The 22,472-nt window shown below is 38.9% G+C and overlaps 1 protein-coding gene across 3 annotated transcripts in view; it reads right to left on the minus strand.

Annotated features, from left to right (window-relative positions):
• Window positions 1–22,472, minus strand: part of LOC146681006 (inactive dipeptidyl peptidase 10-like) — a 136,527-nt gene that overhangs the window by 35,081 nt on the left and 78,974 nt on the right. For all 3 annotated transcript variants that reach the window (XM_085448331.1, XM_085448329.1, XM_085448330.1), the window contains exons 3-4: window positions 22,355–22,450; window positions 4,431–4,525 (exon numbers count right to left, since the gene is read on the minus strand). In XM_085448331.1, the coding sequence (XP_085304457.1) occupies window positions 4,431–4,525; window positions 22,355–22,450 (191 nt within the window). The remainder of the gene's footprint in view (window positions 1–4,430; window positions 4,526–22,354; window positions 22,451–22,472) is intronic.

Consider the following 22,472-nt stretch of genomic DNA (forward strand, 5'->3'; position numbering starts at 1 on the left):
TAAACTTCCTCCTAAATCGATTAAGTTCTGTATTTGTTTTTTAGCTTAAACATAAGTTCCATAGGTCAGATATATATTTCACCATTTGACCCAACTCTCCACTTGCTTCATCTCCACAACTGCCAGGCTGCTGTCCTACTTCCTACCAATGTTGGGACTCTGCTCTTATTGTGATGCTTCACTGAAGTCTACAACGCTTCACCTCTTTCCCATTTTGTCATGTTACAGCTGTATTCCAAAATGGATTCAATTCATTTTGTACCTCAAAATTCCAATCACAATAACCCATGATGACAAAGTCACAAAAGTTAGCTTGAAATTTTTTGCAACTTCATTCAAAATTAAAAAAAAAACAAAATATGTATATAGGTATTCAAGACTTTTGATGCTACAAGCTTGGAACACCTATTTTTGGGAAGTTTCTCCCATTCTTGTTTGCTCAACCTCCCAAACTCTATCAGCCGAACACACAGCTGTTTTCAGACCTCTGCCAGCACGATCAGACCAGGTTAAGAAGGTCATCTTTATGGACTTTACTGTGCCACTGGAAGAAGGCTGTGATGAGGCTCAGGAAAGGAAAACCCTAAAATAAATAAATACCAAGACATTATCAAAGAGTGAAGACAGAGAGGGTGGCAAGCACAGCTGTTTTCTGTAGAAGTGGGGTAAAAAGGGAATGAATTGAAGACAGCTGTGTGCAGGATTAGGGAAGCAGCAGAAAGAGCCTCTTGCTGGTATCAAAGGGAGGAGAAGGGCTGGAAGAATTAAGTTGCTGAGAGCTGAGCCACCAACAGGAGGGTGTTGGGTTTTATGGTCAAGCGTCAAATTCTGATTCTGATTTTTCCTAGTTGAGGTAAAATCTGGAGGTTGCTGTTCTATTTTCACCCCAGCTTTTTTCCAGGTTTTGCCCCAGGACAATGATGAAAAAAAAGAAAAGAAAACTAATGCAGCAGGCAGAAGCTAATGTGGCAGATAAAGGTCACAAAACCACACGGGAACCTCAGCAGGTTGTGACATTTCTGGTATACGAAGTGGTAGACCAACATTTTATAGACAGCATTTCAAAATTTTGCAGAGTCTGAATAATTAGGCAGGCTTAAAAATTAAACAGCATGCATCACTTCTAGTGCCACTTTTTGCCTTATGTGTCGTTTTTGCAATTATTTGCAAAAAATTAGGTGCACAGCTGACCGAGGGAAGCTGTGCAGCAAGACAGGCCAGTGCTCGGTTTAGATGCTGAAGCTGTTTGTCTATGCAGCTATCGAGCATGGGTCAAGACTATGACTTCTCATCACCGAGGCCACCTCTGTCTTTTGATTTCATCATGGAGCTACTCATTTAAGCATGTTGATGTAGAAACATGCTTCCCGGTGACAGCGCGGCTGAGAATAAATGGTTTATGATTGTGATGATGGAACACCAACAGGATTATAATGATGCAATTAGAAAGCAGCCAATTTAGCCCTGCACTGGAATAATTTAAAATTCCTGGAAGTAATACATGTGTGACAACTCATGATGAATGTTCATTTGTGTGCTCGCATCAGGTTTTAGAGAATTATCTAAAATTATAATTCACACGTCAAATCCTCTTTTCCAGGTAAGTTGAGGTGAGGATCAACCTTAAAGAGAGGTTTGAGTTTGTCCGCAGTGCAGACAGCCGGGCAACCAGCGTCTTCACCAGGAGGCTACTGTATTTTTATTGTGCAGATAAAGCAGGGATGAGACTTGTTTCCTGCAGCCTCTGGGGACCCAGCAGCCAGACAGTAGAAGAGAAAGCTTTGTGATGAGCACTAGACAGAAGTAAGATCGCAAGGCCAGTGTCCAATTTACTGTGCCAGTTCTGTAATTCTGTTTTCTTTAAGTCCTAAAAGATGATATTTGTGTTTTAACGTGTGCATGATCAGAGGTTGAGTAATCAAACTTTGTATAGAGGTACATCTTTGACCCCTGAAGGCTTTCAGCTACATCTGATATTAAGATGGTATCATTCTGCAAAGCAACCACCTAGCATTAGGCTAAAATGTGCCATTTATAGTCTTTTAAAAACCGTTATATCGTTTTAATTTTGTAACATTAACATCTAATTTATATCCCCAAAACTTGAATATTAGGTTCTTATCTAAATCAGATATTACTAACCCTACCAACATACTAAAATTACCCTTTTGTAGCTTTTACACATCTAGAACACCTTCTAAAACCATTATATCATTTCAAATTAATGAAATGATCTCCTTTATGTCCACAAAACATAACTATTGGGTAGGGCTGCTCAATTAATCGAATTTTAATCTAAATTACGATCTGGGCTTTCAACGATCATTAAAAATGACTGAGCTGATTATTAGAATAGAATAGAATAGAATTCAACTTTATTGTCATTGCACATGCACAGGTACAGGGCAACGAAATGCAGTTTGCATCCATCCAGAAGTGCTTTAGTGATATAGATATATTACAATATATATATTAGCAATAATATAGATATGTAAGTATATTACAGAAATGGGTCTATTATGGTATGTTATAATGTACACGGTATGAAGTATGTTGTGAATATTCTATAACTATAAGTATGTACAGGCTGTAGTGAGTACAAGCTATGTACAGGCTATGAACAGGATATAAATATGAAAAACTATACAGAATATGAAATAAATAACTTTACAGAAATCTGAGATATACAGTTATACAGAAATGGGAACTATGCAAGTTGTAAACAGTTATTAGCACCTCCCTCGTGCTTTACTCTCGCGCTGCTCTGTGTGGTAAAACGAGCGCACCTCTCTGCGATTCGAACACGCGTCACAACAATTAAGAGGACCCGAGGGAAGCTCGGAAAGCTAAGCAGAAGTTATTTGGGGAGGAGAGTGACTGCCGTTGGTTGAAAAGAGAGGTAAAAAAAACTTCAGTGGTGTGGAAACATTATGGGTTCACGGAGTCAGACGTGGATCAAGTAGACATAGTGTGAAGACCGCTCACAAAGTGACATACGATCAAAGAATGAAGGAGCAGCAACTTTAGTTGACATACCTCAATGTCAGTTTGATGCAATTGTGCATTGTGTGGCTACACAGCTTGCCTTGATTTGTATGCATAAATATTGTGCAGTATTTTGAAGTTCACTAAACATAGATGTTTACATTTTTCATTTATTTTTTATATTGCAAACATTTGCACTGTTATCAGTATTTGCATACTATTTTAAATTATTTTTTGACAATCTTTAAAGTCATTATTCAATACATTGTTATTGTTAAATAAATATCGTCAAATAATCGAGATCTCAATTTCAGTGAAAATAATCGTGATTAGCATTTTTGCCATAATCGAGCAGCCCTACTCTATACACTATACAGAGGTCAGCAACCTGCGGCTCCGGAGCTGCATGCGGCTCTTTAGTCCTTATACTGCGGCTCCGCGTGGTTTGGGAAAATAACTTAGAAGTATTTAGCTGAAGTGTATTTTTTGTGTTAGTTCATTTTTTAACTTGTAGTTCTAAATTGGAAGATTATTGTGATGTTGAAATATAAAAATAAAATTATATTCTATTATTTTTTCATCGCTCAAAATAAGTCCCATTGTAAACATACCACGGCAGACCCGACGATATTTGCATGAACATGCTTTTCAGCATCTCTTTATTGACCACTTTTCACACACAGCTGCTGTACGTATACAGCCGGCTGTAGCTTTGCAGCTCACAGCCCGACACACACCAACACAACAGCATAGAGAGCACAGACGTTAAGGTGGCGAGGCGTGATTGCGGGTGCCGCTCAGGTGCGTCCGCCTCCCCTAAGCGGCGCTGCAGACCACGCCCCGCCACACACATTAACCAGGTAAAATACATATTTAGGCAGAATTTTGCAAATATCTATTTTTCATCTTTTAGCAGCATAGTGCTTTTTTTCCAATTATTTTTTAAAAGTCAGGTCAAGGCTCCAAAAGCCCAAAGGCGATATAAGGGTGGCGGCTCACAACAGTTTTTGTTTGCTGGATCATTTTAGTTCAGCTGGGTGTCTTTCCTTTGGTTATATTTCTTTAAGAGTTCAAAATGTGTTAATTACATGAATAAAATGTAATTTTCTCTGTAGCACTTCATGAATTTCATAAGCAACACACCTTAGTTGTTCACACAAAGCATAAAGGTAAAAAACAATATATACAGTGTTATCTTCATGTTAGATGTCAAAAAGTATCTGCGGCTCCCAGTGTTTTCCTTTGTGTGGAACCCGGGTCCAATGGCTCTTTGGGTGTTAAAGGTTGCTGACCCCTGCACTAGTATGTATATTCACACATCACATTCCTTGGCAATCACCTAACAGTGAAGTAAAATGGCATTCATAGAATATAACAGCTCAGGCGCATGGGCGTGTATTGGAATATTTAATATGTTTAAATAAAGAAAGTGTAAAAACACTCACAAATATGCTGTTGCTGAGGAGAACGTGTGTGTCATTCAGGTCAAAGTCAAACTTGATGACATCTCCATCCCGGTTCCTGTAAACCACCTGTGAATCTGATAATGGAGAGAAAAATACGTAAGACATAAAAGAGCCAGGAAAACATGTTTTTAAAAAAACAGTACACTCAGAATTAGATACAGACCACAAGATACCACAATAAAGCCCAAGTTCAGTTCATGTGATTGTCTGTTATCTTGCTAAAAAAAATTTAAATTACCAGAAAAATTTTAGACTCAATATGTGGAGGGTTCCAGACAAAGTGCAGAACCAAGACAACAAGAACATGTGGACAAGAAGACAAGTGATGAGGGGTAAGTGGTAACACCACGAAGACCAAACCTCTTCATGTACCATCAACAGATAAAGGATGAGGCTGACTTCAAGAAGTCCTACCAGTGGGGCAAGAAAAGGCAAGTGTTCTGATCATGGCTGCAAACTCATGCCCTGAGCACAGTAAGTGTCACAGAGGCAGCACTGAAGGTGCACGTGTGCAAAGAAGCTCTGGGACAGTCCAGCTGCTCATGACAGTAATTGTGTAATAGTGTACAGGAACATTTGTGCTCGTTAAAAGCTCACAAGTCCCACTGGGACACTCCACTCCAGCGCTCAAGTCCTGTGGGACCTCAAGTTCCAGACAGATAAGCCGCTGCTGGCCAACCAACCAAAGAAAGATACGTCAGACACGGGAGAAAAAAAAGGCAGTTTTTATAAATGTGGCTGTCCCAGCTGACGGCATCGGGAAGGAGTATGAGAAGATGTTCAGTGAAAAAAAACTTTGACTGAACTTCTAGTCTTGCAGACTTTCTTGGATCGTTAGTGTACAGAGGACTAAAATGTACATTTTCCATGTATTCATTACTCTGTAAAGAACCAGCGATTCATTCAAAATGCATTAAAGACAAAGTTTCCCTCAGAAGTTTGCTGGTTGATGATGATTTTGTGCCCTTAAAGTGGATTCTGTGTTCTGTGACTGAGATGACCATGGAGTCAAAACAGGACGGCAACCTCTTTGAAACTAGGAAAACAAAAATAGTGGTTGCCTGAGAGCGTGCAACACATTCACCTTCTGAATAGTTGCATACTTCACTTTGTGAGAGGCAACCTGTCTCCAACATGCCAACATGTTGCAATCAGTCTGAGTGCAACTCTGAACTACATATAACTACATATATAACAATCAAGTAAATTTCCCTTGATCAGATTCCATTAATTTTAACATTACTTTGGACTTCTGTGACAAAATCACACACAAATATTACATGTAATTAAATTAGTTCAAGTCAGCAATTTGGGGCATATTTTTTTTGAGTGTGTGAGATTCTGGTTGACCTTCTGTCTATGTAGACAGTAGCAGATTTGCAAATTTCACCAGTTTATTACAATTAATAGCTGTAATGCCACAAACAGCACTGACAGTTTTAAAGTATTGCATGTAATTCCCAACTTGACCAACTTAACTTCCCATCTTGAGGCACCAAAGTAATTATATCAAGACAGGAACTGCCTCTGAGTGGCAGGGGTGGAGCGTGGGGGTGGCTTACTGGGCTTAAGCCCGGGTTGTTTTGTCAGAAGCCCGGGGTATTTTGGAGTGTAATTTTTTCATAGTTAGATGCCTGGCTGACAACTGTATAAAACAAAAAGTACACACAATATTCGAAGCACATAGTGCACACTGTGGGAATTTACGACTGTGCGTGAATCCCCCCCTGATATTGGTATGATCCAAGCTCAGGCACTAAGCGACTGAGCGAGGGGGCGGGGCAGCTGCTGCCCGTGAGTGCGCTGTTGGAGAGACTGAGCCAGCCATTCTAAGGAGAGCTTAAGTTTGACCAGGTACCAAAGCAAATCATTCGTACCGTACAAATAATGTAAATATGACGGTGTATCACGAAAGATTGATATCAAACTGATCACTTGACCAATATTACGTTACTTGCTCTTCAAGTGAATCAACAAATGGCGAAATGAAAAGCAGAACAAATGCTATTTTTTTTTAGAGTCTTAGCTTACGTGTGTTTATTTCATATTTTCAGTTCTTACCCTCCCCGACTAAATCGGTTTCAGTTATGTACTGAAACATAAGAATGGACATTAGAGGCTTCTTTCAAAGAAAAAAACTCAGGTAAATGTTATTTTATATATTATGCTTTATATGGTGTTCAGTATATTTCTATGCAAAACAAGAGGGATTTCAATACACAGCAGGATATTCACATTTGTAACCAGATATTTACATACACTTTAGGGAGAAAACATAAAACATTTTTACTGTACAACATCAATTTAGAGTAAACTTGTTTTAGATAAATATTGAAATATATTTTGAATTAGTTAAATGTCAGAATAAAGAGAGACAGAGCTGTCTATTTTTTATCACTTTCATCAAATTTAGGAGTACATGTACACTAAGTTTATTGTTAATTAATAAGAAACTCCAGACGATTCCATTCTGAGCTGAAGAAGCTTCTGATAGGTTCGTAGAGTCCATGTGAGTAAATTGGTGGCACAGCTGTGGATGCATATAAGGCAAAACACAGAGCCTGTTTCTTTAACATGGGAAAATCAAGAGATGTCAACCAAAACACCAGGAACAGAACTGTGGAGCTCCATAAGTGTGGCTCAAGTTTGAATACAATTTGGTGCCATTTGCAATTAAGAAATACAGATAGTTTCTCTCTTTACTCTTAAAGTTAACAAATATGTTTTTTATATTTATCAATCTAAAAAAAGAAACATTTAGTCTGATTTGATGTTACAATTAAAAAAGTGTTTGTGTTTTGATCTGAAGAGTTTGTAAATATCTGGTTTCAACTGTATATTTGATGATGTTGGTGTTTGGCTTGATTGTCAGCACAAAGAGAGAGAGAGAGGAGAATGGGGACAGAACAGAGATGAACAAGAGCAGGTGAGACACACATGTTAGTCAAATGGTTGCTTACCAAAAGTATCACCGTATCATAGGTACTCATGTATCTCGTACTGAGTGTTTCTTTTTAGGTTTGTTATTTTTCAAGTTATATATTTATTAAGTTATGCAGGCTTGTTTGCACAACAAGGCTAAATAATTATATAAACTTTTCTCAATCTAAATATTGTACTTTGGTAAAATTAAAAAATAAGTGTAGTGCAGGTCTATGATGATTTTTAGTGCTACTATCATCCAGTTCTGATTCTGGTTCTGTCTTGGTTAAGTCCTCAGTAGTCCTGATTTTGAACTGTTGTAGTCCTGTTTTAATTCTGGATCAGTTCTGGGTCTGGTTGAATTGGGGTTTAGTCCCTGTGTCTTGATACAGCCCCGACCTTGTTCTGCCTTGCTGCTTAATTAAAAAACTAGTTTAAGGTGTCCTGCACATGTGATATATATTTTTCCCTATATGAAGTCATTCTTTTTTGAACAAAACTCAAAACAGAGCCAATTAATCTTTCAGTCATTTCTAACCCCCCCCGCCCCCCGCCCCAAGGGGAAAAAAAAAAAATCCCACATGCATACTACCCTTTTGGGCTAAGCCCCGGGTGTTTCAAATGTCTGGCTCCGCCTCTGCTGAGTGGTAGCTGACCTGGTCCCTATCGTCTACATCTGGAATAAAATTTAATTTAAAATGTACTTTAATCGATCATTTGAGTTTTGACAAGTCACAAGTTTAAATGATGACAACTGTGTTTTACTTTTATGGAGAGATGAAGTGAACTGATGACAGCCTGAATTAATAAAGAATTTTAAAAAAGCTCTTACTCGAAGTTTAGTCTGTTTCTGTCAGAATAAAAATGGTGTAAACTTCTGATTTGAATTTCTTGAAAAATCACTCTGCTTCACATGTTAACCACACTGAACCAGAAGCAGCTGTGCCTCCCTCGCCTTCCCTCTTCACAAGCTCCTGAAACTCATTTAGAGTGAATTTGTGGCTGATTGCAGGAGCGGCAATCACTCACTCACTGCTATACGAGCAGAGGCAGCTTTCTGGCTGAATGTACTCTAATGCAGCGTAAAAAAGCTAATGTGCATTCACATTGTTAGAGAAGAAAAACACATGAATAGATGCAGCCATTTTTAGCATAAATACGTAATATTGCTGGTTTGATCCAACTGCAAGTGGCTACAATTATCTCTGTTTTTTGAAAAGAAAAATGCCAAAGCTGGAAAATGAACACACTGTGCAGCTACATTGAACTCACCTTTAACATACAGACTAGAGGAGCTGGATAATTTTTTCAACCACTGACTTTCTGATTAGTTGATGATCTGCTCTATTTACTGAGCCTCTGCTGCTCACCTCTTTGTTTTGGTGCTGGAAACTTACTGCTTTTGTTACCTCTTTGTTACTAATAGTGGGCAAAGATGGGCCTGAAAACACTTATGACAAAAAAACCACACTTTTAACAACTTGCTGTGGATCACTAAGTAGCATTTAGCATGCAAACAACCAGATATTTTCCCCATGAAGTCAAATTCAGTATTTAAATGGGCTGATATTTATTGAATTATATATATATACAACTTGCATGGCATGTTTCACCTGATAATGACTAAAAAGTAATTCATAAAGATATTTTAGAGCTTATTGTTTAAAGAAATATATACCAACAGCGCAAGCTAGCAGTCACTGGTCATCACTGACCTTCCCCTTGTCCTTTTAAATTTTAGAGAAAGAAGAAAATGGCAGGAGTTCGTATATATTCAAGAAGAAGTGCTTTGAGAACAACCCCTCATTACGAATATTCTCCATGTTGAATTAGAGGCTAGTTTCCTGCATCACAAAAACCCAGCAGCGATGACGTCAAAGGTCTGCCTGGACTCTAATCTCCAAAAGAAACCACCTTAACAGCCATCCACTTTTTAAACTGCTTATACAATTCAGGACTGCAAGGGGGCTGGAGCCTATCCCAGCTGTCATGGAGCGAGAGGCAGGGTACACTGTGGACAGATAACCTGTCTGTCACAGGGCTAAAACAGAGAGATAAAAACCATTCATGTTCTCAGTCAATTTAGAATCTCCAGTTAACCTAACATGTACATCTTTGGAGTGTGGGAGGAAGCCAGAGGACCCAGAAAATTCCCAAGCACACTCGATGTAGAGAGGCTCCAGTTGGTGAGTAGATTGGAGCCCAGGACCTTATTGCTGTGAAGTAATCGTGATCACCACTCCACCACCATATTGGCCAACATCTAAATATGAGGAAGCAAATAAGACTTGGCTGGAAGCTACCAACAGTTGGAATCCACCCCCAGCTGCCCCAGAAGTTCAAATAAGTACAAGTACAAATACAAGTACAAATAAAATCTACCTACGGGCATCACCACAAGGGCATCACCACAAGGTAGCTCTGTTTGTTTTGTTCAGGTAGATTTTATTTGTACCCTTTAAAGTTTAAAGGATACACTGTGTAATATCTCACCACTAGATGACAGCAAATTGCAGTGTGCATTCAAAAGGTGTGTTTTATTAACCATTCCATTTCAAATTGAAAACTTAAAAGTGTGTGGGAAACACTTTGTAATGCTGATAAGGTGTACTACATATATGTGTCTGGTTTCTAGCCACATATATAAAGTGTGATTAGCAGAAAATGGTGATGTTCATCTCCACAAACCTACATATTCTGAATGGATTTATTCTGAGTTTATGAGAATGAATCAGTTTACTGGAAGATGCAATGAAATACTCATCAGTGTGTATTTATGAGTACAATGGGTTTTTTTAATATTAAATAACCTAAAAAAATACTTACTGTAACTTTTTGAAGTGAAACATGGAATAAAAATTAATCACATATATTTAAATAAGGAAATTATCTAACAGAGATCAAAACCTTTTTTTGACTGTAAACATAGTCCCCATAGACTGACTCACTTTTCAAGACACCCTCAAGTGGACACTGGAGGAACTGCAGCTTTTGCATCTATTTTCAACTCCGGAGGTAGCTGCTTATTTTCAACATGATATAGAATAAAAGTTTAATGCTGAGGTGTCCACATATCCATTTTGCCCATGTCTTGAAGCCCCCTTATCCACTGGAAGTCTCTGTGCTCCAGTAACAGCGATCGACCTGAACTCTTATAGAGGATGTGCAGTATTGTTCTCACATTATTTATATTATGTAATCATGTTTTACTCATGTGAGTCTCTACTAAGGATGTAGTCTCGTTTGTCCAAACCTCATTAGCAATCATGTATGACAAGCTGAGCAGCACTCACCCATAAGTGATTGCGCGCGCACACACACACACACACACACACACACACACACACACACACACACACACACACACACACACACGTTATCGCTCTGTTGCATAAGCAGCTGGATGTTTTCTTCATCCTCAGCTCAAAAACACATAAGTTGTCCATACATTACAATAATACACCACAAATGCAGATAAACAGGTGCACATTCAAACCGACAGAGCAGGTTTAGTGAGGAGGAGGACGTATAGATGGTAGTGATGTAAAATAATGAACACGTTTATAAAGTTAGCAGTTAGCTGTTCGCTCTGGCAAACGCTGCACTGTGGGTTTTTGGTGGTAATTAATTTTTCAGACCTACAGAGTCGCCTGCCCCATTAGTTGTTTTGTTGAGATTGATGATAAATTTGGGAAATTGCTGCCTGACATGCAGCGTGGTGTAAATCTAATGTCGATCAGGTGCGATGAGAGCCCAGAGACAGCGCAGACGAGCGAGGCCTGGGCTTGAATTTACTGCCGCGCCTCCTGGAGATGTTGTGGGTGTAATTCACACATGATGGAAATTGCTTCCTTGACAACCTCTGACTTATTTCCTTTTCTCTCCTCTTATAACTTTGTTAGGCTTCAGTAGCTGCTCGGCCCTAATTTAACAGCATGAAGGACACTAATAAAAGCAGTTCGAGACATGGTTGACAAATTGAGTGAAAATAAAGCAAACACTTCAACCATAATAATAACAGAAAAAAACTTAAGCTGTGAGATTGCAGCTTCTTGAGTTCAGTCGCTGCCAAACAAGTTCTGAAGATCATTAAAACAATATGTCTCAGCCTCATCAGGAAACCAGAGCAAAACAAACACGTCCAAATCTTCTTCCTGATTGCTTAGAGCACGTACCCCCAGAGCAAACACAGGAAGGATGGATGAAAATAACTAATTTTTTTAAGTTCAAACTGCTGAAAAGATCAAGAGTATTGTTCCCAAAACAAGACTACCACACCTAAATCCTCATGTTACATACGCATACTGTCTTCATGCTGACATATGTCTAAATCTAAAGAAGAAGAAGAAACATTTTATCTATCTATAAAGTGGAGAAAATATTCAAAGTGATTCAATAAATAAAACTATAAATATCATAGAATAAGCTGGAAATGGATGGCGTGACCACTCTGGGTTGATCTATATTCCTATCCTGCTTTACGACCCCCGGGTAGTGACTGACAGAAAAAGATGACGGATACGAGTGACAGAAATTAGATTCCTCAGAAGACTCTAAGGGCTCTCATCCAGTAGGGGCTCAGAGTAGAGCCAAATGCCTTATGCAGCAAAGTTTTATGTTCAGACAAGACAAAGATTGAGCTCTTTGGCCAAATTGACAAGAGGTATGTTTGAAAAAGTAAAGATGAGGCTTTAAAACCTAACCTGTGCCAGCTGTTAAGCATGATGTTGGTAGCATCATGAAAATTTGAAAATTTGCGGACTACACTTAAAAGTCAGGAAAACGTAAGAGTCCGTCGGTGTCAGGAAACCATCCAGTTGAAATGAACTCTACCAATTGTGCCAAGAAGAGCAGCCAAATTTCAGCCAGAATTATGCCGGAAGCTTGTTGATGGCTACCAAAAGTTTCTGGTTGAGGGTCAATGTGCTAAGGGACATTTCACCAAACATTAGTGTGGCTGAGTGTATACATTTGATCGGTGTGGATTACAGAAAATCCTAAATAAATTCAAAGTTATGCACCTGCTTCTTGTTATTAAATTGCATGCTGTGCAATCATTCCACTCTGGAAAAAGAGAAGTTCAAAGAAATCATTAAAAAAAATATCATTTCATTCATGCCCATAATAAACAGATATAAACTTCTCACCACAACTGTATAGTCATGACACCAAAATAACATTTAGACCAAAGTTCTCTCCAAAAGACTTTGGTGATATAGTCATTTTTTTTTGTCCAACAGCTGACGATTGCTGGTATATTTGCAACATACAGTAAGCGAATCTTCACTCCACAAATCCTATTTTCAGTGATGGTACTAATGGAAGAGCCCAACTGGGTGAAAACATTTCTTTTTAAAGTCACAAACTAGGATTATTTTGGTTTTCCAGTAAAATGGTAAAATGGTAAATGGTCTGTATTTGTATAGCGCTTTACTTGGTCCTAAGGACCCCAAAGCGCTTTACACTATACGCAATCATCCACCCATTCACACACACATTCACACACTGGTGATACTGGAATACTGGACCTAAAATTACAGATCAGGTGAAGGATGCTTCTGTTTGCAGCCTCTACATTAGCAGGTAGTGATACCAAAGGCTATAAAAGACCTTAAACATGACTGATGATCTCATTTCAGCACCAATCAGCAACTACTAAAGATGTGTCATTTGCAGTCGCTGACATTCTTTGCACTGCCACTTCCCATAACACACACTATAAATTATATTGTAACAATGATTTATTTACTAAAATTGGTTCTCAGGTAGGTGTATCATTGAATTAACTTAATAGAATTACAATAATTACCCGAAAAAACAACAGCAGTTAGCCGTACACCAGCTTCTTGCTTGCTTCTACACATACATCAACGTGTGTGTACGTGTGTGTGGTAGAGGACTAAACATCCACAGCCCATTATGAAAAGCCACAGGCCACAAGACTAGCCATTAGTATTATCTCTCTGTGGAAGGGAAGGACACAGCAGGAGGTGAGTCTGTGTTTCACAGCCAGAGCAGGAGGACCGTCTCTCACCGTCCCCCTCCACCTCTGTCCTTCTGTCTGTCTTTCTTCCTCTCACCTTCTGTCACTCTCAGCAAGTCTCCGGAAAGGTGTTATGGGTGTTTTTAGTTATCTAATTTACAACCAATGCAATAATTTAGCTATCACATTGCCAGAGTCCCTCCTCTTCAGCTCTGCCATCTATAGCTGCTATTTACATTCTGCTTCTTCTTTGGTTTTTCTTTTTTTTCATTCTCCAAGCCTGGATACAAACACAATCTGTCACTCTGTCACGGAGCCAGTTAAACAACGCAAGCCTTTGAGATTGTCCACATTTAGACTTGAACAGGAGCTCAAGGATGTGGAGGGATGCAATGACACAACACAGCCCTCGACCGCAGATCAAGGTTGTGCTGTAGCACGGGCCGAGTCTTATGCAACACGGTTGAAAAATGTAATGAGGAGGCGGTGGCGACGTGGCCCGGGGAAAGATTGAAGAGGAGAAGAGTCAGTGAACTCAGGTGGTGGGGGTGATGCAATGTTTGAGAGCTGTGAATTGGCTTTTATTATCCTCAGTGACAGATATTTTTCTCCCACATACACACACTGAGAGTTTGACTCAAGGACACTTTAACACAAATGCCACAATTAGTAACAGACCAGCTGAGCTGCAGCTGCGACAAAAAACCCCACAAAACAACAATCAGCTGGATTTGAACCCTATTGTCTATTTGTCTGTGTCACTTTGACTCCATTCGACTATCTGCTGCCATGCTGATATTTACCAAAAGCATGACTATAAAGCATTTCACTCAAGTCATTTTACCACACTCTTTATATGCCTTCATGTCATTTTGCCACCACAGTGTGTCACAGATCACAGATACAGAGTCATATGAAAAAGAAAGTTTTCACAGGACTCTACACCGTCGTGTGAAAACTCTTTTCGCATCGCAGTGTCCATTTGTTGTGTAACTGGGGCAAAAAATAAGGTTTACTCATGCTTTCTTTGATAAATTTATTAAAACTTACAAGTAAAATGCTCAAGTTCACCACTCCACCTTTGCTATTCATCTGATTGACTGTTTAACTAACATTAAACAATGGTTGAACAATAATTGCTTACAGCTAAACCCGGACAAAACAGAAACTTACAATACCTGTTATTAAACATCGACTGGATGATTTAGGTTCCTCACAGAAACATAACCTTAGAAACCTAGGCATTATTTTTGATGAAGCTTTTTCTTTGGAGGGACATTTAAATCAGATAGTAAAAACCTGCTTTTTTCACTTGAGGAACATTTCAAAACTCAGATCCATCATGTCAACAAGTGAACTCGAGATGATAATACATGCTTTTGTCTCTACAAGACTCGACTACTGTGACGGCCTGTTTACTTGTCTAAACAAGAAAGGGCTGGCTCGTCTACAGGTTGTTCAAAACTCTGCAGCGAGGCTACTGACCCGCCTGATCAAGGGAGCCCAATTGGATTTAGGATCCATTTTAAAATTCTAGTTTTAACTTTTAGAGCATTACAGGGACATATTTCAAAAAGCTTTTAATTAGACCGGGGGTTTTATGATGTATTTATGACTGTATTGTGTTTTCTTGCCTTTCTTGTAAAGCACTTTGTGACACATGTCTGTGAAAGGTGCTATATAAATAAACTTTACTTACTTACTTACTTATTTGTTCCTAACACTAAGACCAAGCCGCTGAAAAAAACAAACAACAACAGTTGGTTATCAGCTAACCTTATGTCAACAAAAGTTATGCTCAAGTGTCCTAAAAGTCAAACTTTCCCTCAGATAAACAGTTTGGTTACATTATCACATCATATGAGAGTTACTTCTCTAAGTGTCTAAGCTCAACAATGTTTCATCCATTTAAAAGACAGTTTCACAAAATGTGGCTAACAGCAGCTTATATGAGCTAACAGAGGCTAAGAAGAGCTAACAGTATAACAGACATTAACACCAGCTAACACAGGCTAACAGCAATAGAAGCCAAAGACCTTACAGACAGAAAAGTTCTTTCAACAACTCTCAGTACCAGTTTTACAATTAGTAAAAGTCAAAACTGTCTTAAGGTTTTGTGGCGTGGGTGTGGTCCTTGGCCAGCTGCAGAGGAGGCGTGACGCAGTGAGCTCCCGGGGCGGCGCAGGGGCGGGGTGAACAGGTGTGCTGGGATCTGACAGTGATTGTGTCTCTTTATGTGTTGGCAGTGACAGACGGAGACGGAGGTGACAGCAGAGAAAGAGAGCGCGGAGTATATGTGTCCACGTACGACCCCGAGCTTAATAAAAAGTTCTGCACTGTCAAAGTCGTTCCGGCTGGTATTTCTTGGGTCCACCGTTACAGGTTTATTCATATTTGATTCCTTATGGTGACGATGTCACCCTGCTACACTTTGATGACTTCATCATGAAGATCAGGAAATAAGGCCATTTAAATTCCTCTTGTACAAGCAAAATATCTGATTCCTAGACGTGTAAAAATATCTGCATTTTTAGCATCATATGTTCATGAACAGTGATTACCTTTTTCACAGTTACAGTCATTATTATTCCTCAACCATAGTTTGTCACAGGGGTTGTGGATGTTTATGTTGAGTCACTGCAGGCTGTTGAGCTCCAACACAGAGAAGCCATCTGCATTTGAATATGCAGGTCAGCAGGAGTCACTCCAGCTAGCTTATGTGTTTATACAGTGACAGACATAAAAAATAAATAAATAAATCAGGGACTCAATAAAAAAACAAAAAAACAACCTTTGGCTCTAAAAAGCAATTCACAAAGTATGAAAATGGTGAAAGTTAGAGACGCTTGAGGCAGTTTGATGTCAATAAATGAACCAGAGGTTTGTCAAACAGAGAGGCAAAAAGTATTAAAACTAAACTAATTATCATGAAAAGTGAGTAAGTGTTTTTATGAAACAATAACAGACCCCCTCTACTCACTGACAAATGTTTGGAGTCTGTAATGAAACCTCGGGTGGAGAGATTCTCATTTCCAGCTAATGCACTTCCCACAGTGCTCTGAACTTTTTACCCACGGCTCTCTCAATGCGGTTTTTCTCCCCCAGTGGGAGGAACGTGTCCATCCTGTGGTTAGCTGAATTTATCTGGAAAATACTTTATTAAATGCTCATCAGCTCACCAATCCACTCTAACCAGCTCTGAAGAGAAGAACAGAAGTTTGCTTTGGATTTCAAGTTTAGAAAAATGTAATTGTCTTGGTTAGATAAAAACAGGAAAGTTTATTAATTAGCCATTATATTTCTCTAGCCTTCAAACAGGCCTATCTGACTCATTTCCATCTCCATCTATTAATTCATGGGCTCTGCCAGAGTAGCTTTGCATGAATCAAAGTCCAAAATAATCTTTATTTATCTTGCATTGGGCTCTGGTGCCACATCTCAAGTTTGGTTTGTGTCTCCAATAAACAATTGCAGCTGTCTAACCTCCCTTTAAGCCAACGTTCTTGTGATTGGCTGCCTCTTATAAACAAGTAGTTGGGTGGAGCTAATGGATATCTGCTCTCAATGACATCATACTCAGCTAAGAGTAGAAAAAAAGGAGTTTAAAGATGTCTGAGACCTAAGCCTTTGGCTCGCAGCAATTGTACATGTTTACAATTATAATTGCTGTGAAGATTCAGTAAATATATACATACTAGAGATGGCACGATACCACTTTTTTATGTCCGATACCGATACCATAAATTTGGATATCTGCCGATACCGATATGAATCCGATATAGTGTTTTTTAATAAATAAAACTTTTTTTTAATATCTTGCTGCATTTTGTATAAGTTCATACTCAAGTTTAAATAAACAACACTAAAGCTATTCTGTTATACCTGTGTGTAAAAAATACACTGCACCCAAAATATTTCATAGTTCAGCAATACTGATCAATCTAATAAACTTAAACCTACTACATCCTTCCTATTCTGGTATTTTAAAGAGTACTTAGCAGAAATATTAAGCAACCTAATAGGGTTGCAAACTCCAGCAAAAAAAAATAAAAAATAGGGAACCACCCCCACCCTCCACCTCGTGATGCTTAATCGACGTAATCAACTTTAATTTGATGCAGTGTGGGGAAAAAATGCACCGAAATAAATTATTTTTCAAGAATAATTAAATAGATTCAACATCTTTCTTCAACAGAACTGCAGACTGCACAGATGGTACCTTCCCAAAGGAAAAAGTACTATAGCTTACTAGGATATATTAGACTTAATAGTTACTATATACAGTAATGGACTTCTATACATTTTACATCAGATTAAAACTTTGGGTGTAAGATTCAGATAATTAATTATTAAAAGCTAGACATTTTAAATGAGAATAAGAAAGAAAAGTATGTCTTTGTGCCCCCTTTTCCCCGTTAATGCCCTATCGGCCCCCCTGGCTAAACTTTGCTAGATCCGCCCCTGCACAGTTACCAGCCGTCAGCTACGTAGAAAAAGATCCTGGAGTAGAAAGTAATATTAAATACATTCTAACAACAGCTGATCAAGCTTAAACGTGCTGCTGTTGTTCAGCCGCTGGTTTCCTCTTTCTGGTGCAAAGTGGGCCAAAAACAAACAAGAGAGACAGACTCGCGACAGAAAAGCCGATCAGCTGATCATTGATCAGTTTCACGACAGGAGAGGGAGGGAGAGAGAGGCAGTTGCTCCATATATCGGTTGTTAAGCTTAACGTGGAAATGCTTTACAAACATTCAGAGATGAACTTACACACTTGCTTTACTTCTCTCTGGGATAACTTCCTCGGAGATGAAATGCCGGATTGCTAGCGAGGCTACAAATACACGCAGCGGCTCTATCACGTGAGGGGTACTGCTGCTGCGTGCTATGGTTATGAGCCGAGTTACGCCGTGTCTCAAGTTTTGTGAGGTGCTTTTTTGATATTTAATGGATCGGATTACATTTTTTATTTGTCTCCGATATCCGATCCAGTAATTTACGTCAGTATCGGACAGATACCGATACTTAATATCGGATCGGTCCATCTCTAATACATACATCAGTATTTATATGACAATAAATGAGGAAAAGCATAATAGCGTAATGTTGTTTAAAGCTGAGTATTTTATGAATATAAATGAAGGTGGTCTGGTTTGTTTTCTTTATTCACAACCAGCTACAGCAACACATTATATTGACTGCAGGTGGAGTTTGTGCTCATAGAAAAATCTAAAGAAACGCACCTGTATGTTACCTGCTCAGTACAAAACAGCAAGCAGACCCAGTTAGAGCCGAGCTGATGAGCACAGTGGTGGACTAGCTGGTCAGCAGTTACACATCAACATATTTCCCTCAAAAGCTGGTGGGGAACAAAAATAGATGAAGAACAGAGTACCCAGGACAAAGCTACAGCAGCATTTATATTTCCCTACAAAACATATTTAGGAAAACATATCGTGGCTGTGCAAACTCTTTTACCCAATGCAAGTATAAATGTTATTTTAAATTAAATATCATTATTGTGTATTTGTATTTATTTTAAATCAGCTGTTTATTGATTTAGTCTTTTAATCTTTGAATGTAATATTTAACAGTCATATAGGAAGTCATATTAATTAAGAGTAGTTTTAATTAAATTATTTAATTTAATTTAAATTAGTGGTTGCAGCACGGCGAGCAGTGACCGTGGGGATAAACTTCATGCCACAGCAACCCTGAACTGGTTAAGCGTAACAGGATGGATGTTTAAATTATTAAACTTCTTGTTGTTGTTGTTTTGTTTTTTTTAAATAAAGGAACACATGAGGAATAAACAGGGGAAATTGTGCACCAACTAAAACTGTGTAAAGTTTTCTACACGCTGTTCTTGAAACTGAAGAACTGATTTTTTTTCTTTCAAAAGATAAAAATACCAAACAACACCTCTCATCAGGCCTCTCGAACTGACACATAGACTTCACCTCTGTGCTGTTTGCACAGTTTTATTCGCCTGCACTGCATTACATGTCGCTTTCCTCACACATTGTCCTCACCTCCTCCATCCTGAGCTACATCATCTTCACCTCACTCTGCAAGGGCCACGACTCGTGACCTTGGGTCACAATTAAAATGTAACTATACTCCTCTGCATCAAAGCCAGATATTGGCAGCAATACTTTTGTTTTTCTTTCCAAAAATAAAGGCACATAAAAAGTTAGTGCTATTGTAGCTAGGATTGCTCCATTATCTCATTACATAAAACTGATTAAAAATCCATCATGGCAGATGTTTCGAGATATAAATATGTGTTTATTTCAAAACCAAGTGTACCTAAATAATGCATGCAAATGTTTCATTTTTATTTCTTAACATATGAAAGTTAGTTGTTGCAATGGAAATCGATGGTCACAAAGGTCTATGATTCCAGTGAAAGGAGATCTAGATGAAAATAATTTAAAGTGTTGGTAAACAAACATGAGCAGGCAGCTAACAAAAATCAGGTGTCTATTTGCACAAGGCTTCAGTATTAGCTTATGGAGTACTATGTGTTCTTGGACTAAGACTACATCAAAACTAACAAGATGTAACCTCCAGGTCTGAAATATGAAACCAATGGCCATTCTTCCTGACAGCCAACGTGAAGTGACTCTTCCTCCTCAGGTTATAAGGAAGTCAAATAAGAAAATGACTCTACTTTCCACTTTACTGATGAGTTTACGGTCCAACTAATCTAGAGTAAAACACATGATAAATCAGCAGATAAAAAGTCGGGCGGCAGTGTGGTTAGCGTGCACAGAGAAACTCAAAGATCTGAAACTGTGACATAGTTGCTGCAGGACAGCAGTTTGACTGCAACCTTACTTTGATGTAGGATTAAAAGCAGAAAACCAGTGGAGTCCTCTTTCGCAAAGAGACGAGACGTAGATGAGTTGCGCTTATTAGCACAGACTGACTCGGATTGAGTGCAACATGTTGACCTTTGCCTACACTTACAAATTAAACAGCAATTGTTTGCAAACCTTCACCAGTCTGAGTGATTACAGTCAGTCCAAGAGAGACCACGATGGTTCGGAGACAGGTTGCCTCCCCTCAGACAATTTAGAGTTATCACCCAGAGCTTGAGGATGTCACATGCTGCATGCTCAACCTCTAGGCAACCAGCTGGTTGGCACAAGTACTTGCAATCAGTTGCGAAAAAGGAAATAAATGAATGTGAACACTATTTTTTTGGGCTTTCTCTCAAGTTGTCATTCAACAGGCTGTCATCCTGTTTTCACTCTTGTCAGACTGAACCACGAGTAAACTGTGTTTCTCTGTCTATAACGTACATCGGGTGTTATTCTCTCCTGATATTATCCATCCATCCATCAGACAAGGAGGGGAAGTTAATTGTCACCTTTCTTGGTCAGTAGGAGCTATAGAAATCAATTTCACTTTTTATATACAGAAAAAAATGGCCAGAGCTGCTTGAAAAAATCACAATCTAGTAAATGTACTATTGTTACTTAATTAAAGCTAGAAGTAACTCTGATTTACCTTTGCTACTTTTGCTTGTTAGGGACAAATATTTAGGGCTCCCAGACTGATCCAAAAACACATCAGGAAGTGAGATTTCCCATTTGATGACCTTCCCACTCTGAAGAACAGCATTTACCTTATTTACCTTAATGTCCTTTGGAGTTTGGTCACTTTTGTCTCCAAACAAAAAAACAAACAAACAAAAAAACAAACATGATGGAAGAAATGTCAAATGAGTGGCAGCACTAGGGCTGGGCTATATATCGAGTAATTTTAAAAATATCGATATATTTTTATACGAGATATAAGATGTGACAATATCGTTTATATCGATATAGTATAAGTTACGTTATAATTATAGTTGTGGAGCCACAAGTTTGCCTCTCTTTCGTCCACTTTTGTCTTTACGCAACATTACTCGGCCTCGCCTCTCCTTCACTGAACACAACTCCCCCTCCTTCCCCATCGCTTCACCTGGAGGCAGCGACAAGATGGACACGGCAAATCTCCGTTAACGAGTTACTGCGCATCGCCCCGTGCGTGGGGCTGGACAGCACCAAATTGTTAACGAGCTAACCACGCTAACGAGCTAAGCCTAAAATCCTTTCATTCTCTCAAAAGTCGACAGCGCGCCTTATGTATGAATTCTGGTTGTGCTTACTGACCGTGAACCGATTGTATGTGGAACACGGCGCTCAGCAATCTGTCAAAAAATGTTTTAGTTCGACTTTGGTAAGCTACTGAGCTGCACCGCTTGATGGATTGTCGGAACATTACGGCTACCGTAGTCTGGAGCCTAATACGTAGGCTCCAGACTACTAATACGTAATACGTACTGTGCTTCAACGTAATATTACCGTATTGTGTGTGTATAAGGACCATAAATGGCACCTGTTCAGAGACACGGTTACAAAGAGGATTTCAAACTCCAGGCTGTCAGTCACGCAGTAGAAGTTGGGAACAGAGCAGCTGTGAAATCTGTCTCTTTGTTATTGTGCTCGGCGTCTGTTAGTTTGCATTTTGACTGCACAATTGTGAGCTCTTTGTTATGCACAAAAACAACATAGTTTTCTTTTATTTATGGAGCATTATTATTTAATAAATGCTCATAATTTATTTTTGAGTAGTTTTTTTCATGTACATCTGTGCTGTATGTTAATAAAAGTGCCTGTGTGACATCTGGGACACAGCTTTGACTAAGAACTCTCTTTTTGTTCTTACGTTATGGCTTTAAAAAAAATCGAGATATATATCTTATATTGCCGTCCGGCTAAAAAATATCGAGATATGAATTTTGGGTTATATCGCCCAGCCCTGGGCAGCACATTAAGTCCATCTTTTATATACGACGTGAGTTTACCTTTCCTTCTCTTTCTGTAAAAGGAGACTTAAATGCTGCTACTCTGTGCAGGATTAAAACCTCAGACTCGAAATATTCAGCAACACACATCTTTGTTTGTGTGAGGATTTTTGTGTGGTTTTTTTTTTTCATGTAAACACTCACCGCTAATCCACTTGGCCTCGGGGTCGTGAATGCTGAACTCTGGTTTGTAAAGATCTGCTACAGTCAGCCTGGACTTACTGCTGCCGGGAAGTTCAACTGGAAAACAAATAAATGGGTG

This window comes from Copadichromis virginalis, linkage group LG23 (genome assembly GCF_057382275.1).
Source record: "Copadichromis virginalis isolate Kocher_CV1m ecotype Utaka linkage group LG23, C_Virginalis_male_GT1.1, whole genome shotgun sequence".
NCBI lineage: Eukaryota > Metazoa > Chordata > Actinopteri > Cichliformes > Cichlidae > Copadichromis > Copadichromis virginalis.